This window comes from Orycteropus afer, unplaced genomic scaffold (assembly GCF_000298275.1).
Source record: "Orycteropus afer afer isolate SDZICR_OR568_19922 unplaced genomic scaffold, OryAfe1.0 scaffold00150, whole genome shotgun sequence".
Classification (NCBI taxonomy): domain Eukaryota; kingdom Metazoa; phylum Chordata; class Mammalia; order Tubulidentata; family Orycteropodidae; genus Orycteropus; species Orycteropus afer.
Window position 1 is genome coordinate 2,339,939 of NW_006921737.1, and position 10,604 is coordinate 2,350,542.

General features: G+C 44.5%; 1 protein-coding gene across 1 annotated transcript in view; it reads left to right on the forward strand.

Annotated features, from left to right (window-relative positions):
* The window catches only part of NTRK3 (neurotrophic receptor tyrosine kinase 3), a 587,560-nt gene that overhangs the window by 169,710 nt on the left and 407,246 nt on the right, over window positions 1–10,604 (forward strand). Inside the window, exon 5 of the mRNA XM_042781682.1 lies at window positions 4,680–4,686. Coding sequence (XP_042637616.1) covers window positions 4,680–4,686 — 7 coding nt within the window. The remainder of the gene's footprint in view (window positions 1–4,679; window positions 4,687–10,604) is intronic.

Consider the following 10,604-nt stretch of genomic DNA (forward strand, 5'->3'; position numbering starts at 1 on the left):
CTTTAACCCATCCCCTTTTACAGCAATTTAATTGAGGGAAAAGCAAATATATCAATAATGGAGAAAAATATATCTTGGCCTTCTAGAGAGGCACTGGGCAGCAACACCTGCTTCTTTATCTTAGGCACTGGGTTTCATGGGTTCACCTCTGGGGTTTCCTCAGTGGCCAGCAGAGACCTTGATAACAAGATGTCATAGTACGTCTTTCCTTCCCACCTTGTTCAACCCCAGGAGGTGGAGAGAAGCCACTGAACTGCTCCTTGGTGTGCTACAGGCTTCTCTGGTCTGGGGCAGGACTATGCTCGGAAGCCAGAGGGTCAAGAATGATGAGTCAAAAGAGTTTCCTGGCTCTTAGAGAAGTTGAGAGTAGACTGTTGGCTCTATCCATCTCCTGTGATTTGTTCTTTTCTTTTCTTTTTTTTTTATTAGGATTTGGGTGAAGATTTACAGAGTAAATTCACTTTTCATACAGCAGTTCACATATACTTTGTCTCATGACATTGACCAAAATTTACAATGCAGCAGCTCCCCTCCCACTTCCTCCCCATAGTTACCTCCTCCCAGTGTCCATCCCTTCATACTCTTCTGCACCCTGAGCTATCTCCCTGTGCATAAGCAGCCCTTCCTTCTCCCATGATTGTTCTCTCCAGGGTGTGTGTCTACTTGAGGTAAATGTTTAACTCACATGCCTGTACTTTGTTTGGCTGGAAACCACAGGTGTGGGTTCAATTCCAGACCTGAAGGGCAGCTAGGGCCAATAGTCTCAGTGGTAAAACAAGCCCCAATGGAACAACAAAACCGGGCCCCAACCTCCTCCTTCTTTTTTTTTTTTTTTGCCTCCAAATGATTTTGAGTTTTGTACCACATTGTTCTCCCTCTTTATGCAGGATCTCCTACATCCCTTCCAAGTGGATGGCAGTGGTAGCTGGGCACCATCTAGTTCTTCTGGTCTCATAGTTGTATAGGTTGCAGATCGGATGGTGTACCAGTCTCTAGGACTGGTTGTTTCCATTAATTTTGGTTTTCTTCTTTCTTCTTGTTGAGGAGAGACCCGTTGTTGCATCTAGATGGCAGCTTCCTGGCTTTTAAGGTCCCAGTCACTACTCGCCAAAGTAGTAGGTGGAACAATGTTTTGTGTAGTATGATATGCCAATTGAGCTTGATGTCCCCTGTGACTATGGTCCCAAGCCCGCAGGAGCAACTGCTCGGTCCCTCTGGGTAGCTGGCTGTGACCAAGTAATGACCATAACCTTGCCCCTTGTCAGCTCTACTATACACCTGGGAATTCTGATCATTCACATGAACTTATAGGCCCATTGTTTGCCAACCCTATATATGATCTTGGATACACTCTCCATTTAGACAAACCTAATTGTTTAGCTTGTTCACCCATCTATCTGTCCCTATACCCATGTTTGCTTTCATTGACAACTCAGTACTGTATATGCAAAGGGCTTCATATTTGTTGTCTGTACTGCCCATGTAACTCTCTATGTCTTTCTCATCCTCAATGCTGCCATATTGGTCACTCACATTTGGTACATTGCCCTTCTCTTCACCCAAATCAATATTTATCTCTATCTATCTAACAGCATTCCCTCCCCTCCCCTCCCACCCCTGGTAACCAACAAAGAAAATGTCCTCCAATATATAAACCTTTCCTTAACTTTTACAATAACGGACTAATACAATATTTGTCCTTTTGTGACTGACTTATTTCGCTCAGCATAATGTCCTCCAAGTTCATCCTGTGATTTGTTCTTTTCCAGCAAATCATAGAAATGGGGTCACTTAAGCAATTTAGGTCCTTGAGTGGCACAGTTTGTGTTCAACTACTAACCTAAAGGTTGGTGGTTCAAATCTACCTAATGAATGGCACCACAGAAGAAAGGCCTGTTGTTTGGCTTCTGTGAGATTATAGCCAAGAAAATGCTATGGAGTAGTTCCATACTGTGGCACCTGGGGTTATCATGAGTTAGAATTGACAGAAATGCTTGTTTGTATTTTCTTCTTTTTTAATGTGGAATTTAGTACTGCCTCAGAGAATTTCTTCTTGACCTTTCCTCCAGATTCTTCAGCAATTTCAAAAGAATCTTGCCGCTGCTGTGGTGAGAGAGGGGGCTGGCTATCTCCCAGGGGACCAAGGTACCTCTTTTATGGGGAAATTTAGAAGAATACAGGCCAATTGGTGAGAAGGTATTGGACTTTAAGGAAGGGAGCACTGCTCCTTCCACATTGAAAATGTTGCCTCTGTCGATGAAGAAATCGGATGTGTTTATGCTCATTGCAGCCAGCAAGTCACAGTCCTGGGAGCCTGTGGGGACTGCGAGTGGCTGGGCCTTCCCTGTCTTTCTGGATAGACTTTCTTGATGCTCTGAGTCCATCTGGAGCTCCTGTTATGACTCTGGCCTGCAGCAGAATGGATCTTCTACGAAAAGCTATCTCTGGTTCTTTGCAGACGGGGGCTGAGGCAAATCTTGGGGAAGGCCAGCCAAGTAGACAGGCCCCTAACCTAGATCTTAGGGGACTGGCACCTGACTAACTGGGAAGCTGTTTACCCAGAGCAACTAGAAGTAGACAGAGCAAGCGAGTGACTGAAAACCGTGACTGAGAGGCTTTGCAGGATTGCAGCTGGACAGCCAGGTTGGCTGCCAGGGCCTTGGAGCAAATGAGGGACTGAGACAGACAAAGCCAGGGAGAGGGGCTGAGAGTTTTAGAGATGGTGACATGGAAGAGGAGGAGTGGGGACAAAGTTAACAGAGGGTCTACAATGCGTACATGAAAGGTAGGGAATGCCTGGCTGAATGAAGGGGATGGGCAATATGGTTTAATGGCATGTATGGGAATGGCAGGACACCCGCCACTGTTAACACCTTATGCACTCAAATCCTGAGACACAGACCTGCTCACACTGGACCTTTCTTTGCCAAAGAAGCAGAGTTGCTTCCTAATGGCAGCCCCATTCTTTAACAAAGAAACCCATGGAGCCCTCCATCTTGAGGATAATGTTGTAGATGAGGCTTAAAAAGTAGTTGCTGTCAACTTGATTCTGACTCATGGTGACCCCAGGTGTGCACAGTAGAACTGTGTTTCATTAGATTTTCAATGGCTGTGACCTTTTGAAAGTAGATCAACCAGGACTTTCTTCTGAGGTGCCTCTGGGTAGATTTGAGCCATCAACCTTTTGGTTAAGTAGCTGAGTGTTTAACTGTCTGTGCCTCCCAGGGAGTCTTGGATGAAGCTTAGGAGGGCCTTTCTTAAAACAGGGCATGGTTTGTGTTTGGGGCAAGAGAAGAACTCATCTGGTTGGCTTCTTTTGGCAATAAGGTCCATCTGGAATGATTCTCATGTAGGGCAACAGGGTTCTGAAGGTAATGGGTGATGTTGTCCTAGCCATGGGCTCTGTGCCTGTTTTAGTTGGGTACAACTCTTAGGAAGATTATGCTACTGCTTACCATACTGAGGTTTCTGCTGGTCAGAGGGAGGTGGCTCAGGCGTAAGTAGGATCCCTGGGAGGGTCCCTGTTTACCATGTGGTTATTAGGGATGGGGCATCTCAGCTCTCTCAGCCCTCTCACCCCTCAGGTCCCAGAGTTTGATCATGTGTGTGTGTGTGTGTGGGGGGTGCCTTGTTCCCAGAGCAACCAGTGTCTGCACCATCATCGCTCATCACCTCTGGACTCCAGAATCTGGCCTATGTGAGAGCCAGTTGTGCAGGACAAAATTAATGGCTTTGTTTGGTAGTCTTGGATGAGGGATAGAGGGGGCAATGTCACAGAGCTTGATTTTGGGAAAGTGATGCATCATCTCATAAAATCTTACTCACAAAATTAATTCCAATGGTCAGGTGGCTTGGAAACTGGACATTGACCCAAGAAAAAGTCAGAGATAAGTGATAATGGATCTGTAAGGGAGGAGGTACCAGTAGTAGGCTGCTGTGGGGCTTGAAGGCAGGATAGTTCTTAATTAAACTCTTGTCTGATGAACAGGGTAACCAGCTCATCAATAAGTGATGACAGGTGAATATAGATAAGGCACTATCTAAAAGGAAAATGGGGGCAGTGAGTTCTGAGTGGGTGGTAAGTTATATTGAAATTCTGTGCCTACATTTTCCTATTTGCCTTGCACCATGAGCAGTTATAAATGCCTCGGAGGTAAAAAAAGAGCAGACTTACTGGTTGGGTAGAGACTAGTGGAACCCTGAGACTGTGGCTTTTAGATATCCTTCAAGCCTGACATTGAACTCACCCCCAGGGATCAGCTTTCAGCAAACAATAGATAGTCTTATAAAGTGAATAAGAACACGAGGGAGGAATGTACCCCTTGGAACAATCAACTATACAAGACCAAAAGACAGTATTTACCCAAAACCAAAGCTCAGAAGGCAGGGAGAGTCAGGAAAGGACAGATGGAAATGGGAATCCAGAGAGAAAGTGGGAAGTGTGCTGTTACATTGAGACGATAGCAGTCAATGTGATGAAACAAAATGTGTATAAATTGTTGAATAGAAAACTGATATGCTCTGTAAACTTTCACCCAAACAAAAAAAAAAAAAAAAAAAACGCGGGATGGCCAAGGGGTGCATTGCTTGTTTGTAGTGTATATATGTTTGCTTTGCTACATTCTTTGTATGTATGTTTGCCTCTGGAGGTGGATGCTTCTATTGTATGTCTCTGGCAGGGCAACTGTGTCTCTGGACTTGTGCACCGTCCCTGTTTCTGAGTGAACCTGCATTAGGTTATGTATGAGCACCTGGAGTATACAGGTGTCTGCGTCTTGGTCAAAAATATTCCTGGGTATCTTGCCTGTTGTCTTAGTTTTGTGTTTGACTTTGGACAGCAACTTCTCTGAGCTCCAATTCCCTCATCTGTAGAATGGAGATAATAGTAAGACCTACCTTGTATGATTGCTGTAAGTATTAAATGGGATAATGGGTGCAAAAATTCTCAATACAGTACCTGGCACTTGGTGGTTGCTGTTAGTTACCATTAAGTAAGCACCAACTCATGGCAGCCCCATGTATAACAGAACCAAATGTTGCCTGGTCCTGTGCCATCTTCACTATCATTAGTTTGCTCAAGTCCATTGTGGTGGCCACTGTGTAGTTTGAGTGCCATCCAGTGTAGGGAATTCATCTTCCAGCACTATTCCAGAAAATATTCTGTTGTGACCCATAGGGTTTTCACTGGCTGATTTTTGGAAGGAGATGGCAAGGTCTTTCCTCTTGGTCTGTTTTAATCCAGAAACTCTGCTGAAACCTGTCCACCACTGCTGAACCCATTGGTATTTGAAATACTGGTGGTATAGATTCTAGTATCATAGCAACATACAAGCCACCACAGTATGACAAACTGACAGATGCATGGTGGGGCACTTTGGTAAGCTCTTGATAAATGGCAGATGTTGGTTGTGGTAGTGGTGCAGGAAGAAAGTGTTGGAGGAAGAGAACAGCTGGAAATTAGATGGAGTAAGGCAGCCCTTACCCTTGAGAAAGAGGAGAGGGTGCTCTGTGCATCAGTGAGGTAGGTGGTGAAAAGGTGAGTGAGGCTGTGGTGAAGTCCATGGTTGTCCTAAACATGGTACATGAGTATGGCTGTGACTGTTCTATGTGACAAAGATCTGGAGGAATTCAAGGGGACCTTTCTGTCCTCCAGTTGGTGCTTGGTGGCTGGGGAAGGGGTTGGAGGAGATGAAGCAAAGACTTGCCTGGGATAACAGTCTGGGAGAGCAGGACCCCAGCTCCCTCTTATCCAGGTGTCCCCCTCCCTCCAATAACTTGTAACAAGGAGATAATGCTATTTTTTATTCTTTATTTGCTCGCCATGTCTGTTATTTTCTTTCTTTCATAATCCAATTTTCTCTTGACATTTCTGCCTAATGTAGCAAAACATGACCTTTGAGAAAGGACATTGCTGGCAGCCTGCTCCCTGCCTCAGGCTCCCCGAGATCTCTGGGTGCTCCCTTCCTGCTCCGTACTCAGAGATGAGCAAGGGGGCCTGTTGCACCAGGATCACATCTGCCTCCTGGCTTCATTGTTGCTGGCAGTTGCTTTTGCATTTTACTGGGGGCGTGTTTCCCAAGGCTCACAGTGAGTCTCCAAGGCATTCTGCTGTTCTGCTCCAGAACCACGAGTTTTGTTCAAGTGAGTACTGGCGTGGGCTGGGGAGTGACAGGAGAGCTTTAGAAGTCTTTCCCAAGTTCTGCAGGGATTCCCTACTGGACTTGGAAGTGTGGAGCTGGTCCAGCTTTTGTTCCCATTGCTGCTGCCATGCATAGACAGTTAGCCAGGAAAAACAAAGCAAGGCAAAGCAAAATACTTCTACCTGGCTGAATCAAATATTCAGATTTATTTAAACATCATAAAGGACACTGCCAATGGCGTCTTGTAGAGTGGTCCCTAAATCTGTTATCTTTGACCCCATGTTCCAAGCATCAGGTTCAATACCTTGCATAAGTTCTGTGGCTGAATGGGGGAGGTGTATCTGATCCCTTGTGACACTCTTCCAGAAAGGAGATGAGCCCCTGCAGGGAGCTTTGCACCAGATGGTGTCCTGAAATGGTCCTCAGTCAGCTCATTTCCCATGGTCCCTGGTGGAGTAAACAATTTGCACTTGAATACTAACCTAAAGGTTGATGGTTTGAACTTACTCAGTGGTGCTGGGGAAGAAAAGCCTTGGCGATCTGCTTCTGTAAAGAATGCAGTCAAGAAAACACTATGGAGCAGTTCTGCTCTATAACACCCAGGGTCGCCATGAGTTGTAATCTACTCAATAGCAACAAATCTGGTCTGATTTGGTTCCTTTTAATCAGAGTCCCTGGGTGGTGCAAACAGTTAAGGGCTCTGCTGCTAACTGAAAGGTTGGTGGTTGAGTCCACCCAGAGACTCCTCAGAAGAAAGGGCCTGGTGATACACTTTCAAAAAACCAGCTTTGACAACCCTGTGGAGCCCTCTTCTACTCCGACACACATGGGATCACCATGAATCAGAACAGATTCAATGCCAAAGAGTTTGGTTTTTTGGTTTTCTTTCTGGTCAGTGGGGTAATGGTGAGAATTGGTAGGAATTAGACATACAGTTGGCTGAGGTTTTGTGAAGCTGAGTGTGTTGGATGGTTCAAGGTTTATAGGCTTTTAGTGACCATATGTTACCCCTTAGTGAGCTCTGCTGCTGTACAGAGAGATGAGGTAAGAGAAAGTGTGGAGGTATGGGAGGCTTGCCCAGAAAGAACTCTGTGGACTGAAGGACTGGGGAAGGAGACACTGTTAAGTGCAGGGGAGAGAGCAGAGCTTCTCTGCTGGGTTCACTAAACTCAGGAGACACCTACCTGTGGTCCATTTCCCTTTTCCAGCCTCTACCTTGCACCTTAGAGTAGGGGCAGCCTCCCAAAGAGGCAGTCTCAGTGACCTAGCCAGTTAGGCCAATCTTTTATGAAACCATCCAATATATGGCTGCATCAGAGGAGAAGTGGAAGCCCCATTCCTCTAGGTGTTCTTGTATTTGTGTGTCTGCTCCTGTAAGAAGCTGTGCACATGCTTGAGCCACGAGATCTCACCTGGCTTGAATGTCTCCCATGAGCTCCGAACTCATGTATTCAGCGCCTGTTTGATTTTTCCTTGGATTCTAACAATCATCTGAGACTTATTGTTTGCAAAGAAGGGGTACTGTCTTTATTGTGGTAAATGTATATTGACAAAATATTTGCCATTTCAACATTTTTCCCATGTACAATTCAGTGACTTTAATTATGTTTGACATGCTCTTCAACCATCACCATTATCTGTCTCCAGATTTTCCTATCATCCGTAACAGACACTCAGTGCCCCCTAAGCAACAAAGAGGGGTGGTACTCTTGGCCCCGTCCCCACAATGTGATCCAGCCTTCCTATTCTCAGTAAAGGGCATTACCATTCATTCACCTGGTTGCTCAGGTCTGTTTCCCTCCTTTCCCAGATCCAGTCCAATGGGAATCTCAAAGGCTCTACCTCCAACACCTGTCTTGACTCCATCACCTTCATTATCTTTACTCCCTTCTCTTGCCTGAAGACCCCTCTTGCAGCAGCTTCCGGCTCAGTCTCCTAGTTTTAGAAATGGTAATTAGATATATGTCAGTTCCCTACTTAAAACCATTCTGGTGCCTCCCCATTGCTCTTCAAAGTAAAATGCAGATTCCTTATCATGGCCAGTGTCTTAGTTTCCTAGTGCTGCTATAACAGAAATACCACCAATGAGTGGCTCTCAAGAACAGAATTTATTTTCTCGCTGTTTAAGAGGGTAGAAGTCTAAATTCAGGATACTTGATCTAGAGGAAGCCTCTCTATGTCTACTCTCAGGGAAAATCTTTTTCTTAGCTCTCTAGGGTTTTTCTCTGCATTCCTTGGAGAACTTCACGGGGTATGTGTCTTTCCCCCATTCAGGCTTGCTTGCTTTTGTGCCTGATCTGCTCTTTTTATATCTCAAAAGTGTTTACATTTTATCCTTGGGAAAATACTGCCCTTTGGATCTTGTATAGTTGATTGTTCTAAGGAGTGCGTGCTTCCCTGGTATTATTGTTCACCTTATTGACTTGTCTGTCGTTTGGCTGAAAGTTGACCCACTGGGATGAGTTCAGTTTCAGGCCTGAATGGTGACCAAGGCCCATAGCCTTGGGGATTCTAACAGTCACTATCAGACCAGTAAGCCTGGTCATTTTTATTAGAGTTTTCTTTCACTCTATCCAGGACCTCCTATTGTGATCCTATGGTAGTTAAGGTTATGTGTCAACTTGGCAGGGCCAGGTTTTCAGTGGCTTGGCTGCTGGATGTAGTTATTCCCCATGATGAGACTGGTAATCAACTCCACAGTGGGATCTGCTGTGAGCAGCTGAGTAGCTGCCTTAGGGATGTGGTCTGCTTCTAGTATATAAGGAAAAGCTTTGAGAAAGGTCTCTGAGCTTTTGGGCACATCTGGGTCCTGCATTTGGCCAAGTCTTCATCTCAGTGGTGTGCCATGTTGACTGCTGTCTTAAGACTGTTTCTGGACTTGAACTAGTGGCCTGCCATGTTACTTGATAATCTTGGGACTGTGCTATTTTACTTGTTGACCTTGGGTTTGTCAGCTTCAGCAGCCAGCAGCTGCCTGAGTTAAGAGACATTTCTACCTCCAGTGGGCCATGAGTAAGAGGCAGAGCTGAAGCCCAAGTATGAGGGGCCTTCATCCAGCCCCTAGAGCTGGCACTTTGAACATAGACTTCTAGCCTCCTGAACTGTGAGATAATAAATCCCTGTTTGTTAAAGCCACTCACTTGTGGTATTCCTGTTATAGCAGCATGAGAACAAAAACAGATCCCTTTCAGAGAGGTCAGCAGTGGTAGCTGGGCACCATCTATTTTTTCTTGTCTTAGGGTCATGGAGGCTGGGGTTCATATAGTCCAGTAGTCCTTTGGACTAATTTTTTCTTGTGTCTTTGATTTTCTTCACTCTTACTTGCTCTGGTTGAGGAGAGATGAATAGTTGCCCATGGATGGCTGCTTAAAATCCCAGAATGCAGGAAGAGATAGAAAAGAAGGACGAATGGAAATGGTAACTCAGGCAGGAAGTGAGAAGAGTGCTGCTACATTCTGGAGATTATAATCCATGTCACAAAATAAAACATGTAAGAATTGTTGAATGGAAAACCAATTTGCTCTGTAAACTTTCACCCAAGTCATAATAAAAAGTTTTTAAAAAAGAAAAAAAGAGGACAAATCCCCCTTAGTGATTTCAGTTCAGTTCCTCTATATTTTAGAGACCCCACTATTTTTGATAATCCAAATGATGAAAACTGAAAGTATGAGACCCCTTTCCTTTCTACTTATACAATTTTAAAATATAATAGATGATGATGAGGCCCAGTGCTGAGCCCTTATAAACTGCTAGTGGCAAGGTGCTTTGGCAGTATGTGTCAAATCTCTTTAAAATGTTTATACTGAGTAAGTAATTAGAGTCATAAGAATTTACCCTAAGGGAATCATATGAGAAATGGGTAAAAATTTATATTTAAAATGTTAATTATACATTATTTATAATAGGAAAAACTGGATAGACCTAAATATCTAGCAGTGTGGTAATGGTAATGGTGATATAAACAACAAACGCAATGCAATGCACTGCTGTCGAGTCATATGTATACCAAAAACAAAACAAAACAAAACAACAACAAAAAATTGAACTCACTGCTGTCGAGTTGGCCCCAGCTCATAGTGGCCCCTCCTTGGGTTTCTGAGGTGTTATCACTATGGAAGTAGATTGCCCAACCTTCCTTCCAAGGAGTGGCTGGTGGATTTGAGCTGCCAGCCTTCTGGTTAGCAGTCAAATGCCTTAGGGGGTATTGTACAGCTACTGAATAATCACATTTCTAAAGAATACGTAATAACATGCACTAATGGTCATGATTTTAATGCTGATTAAAAAGGCAAGATGATGGAGGCGGGGCAAGATGGCGGACTAGGCAGAAGGATTGCACAGACCCTCTTCAACAAAGAAAAGGGAAACCAATAAATACAGACACAGAAGATAATCTTGGACCCCTGAGCCTTGAAGGAAAGGATGCAGATTTGGACTAAACCCCAACTAGCAGAAGAATTTGCG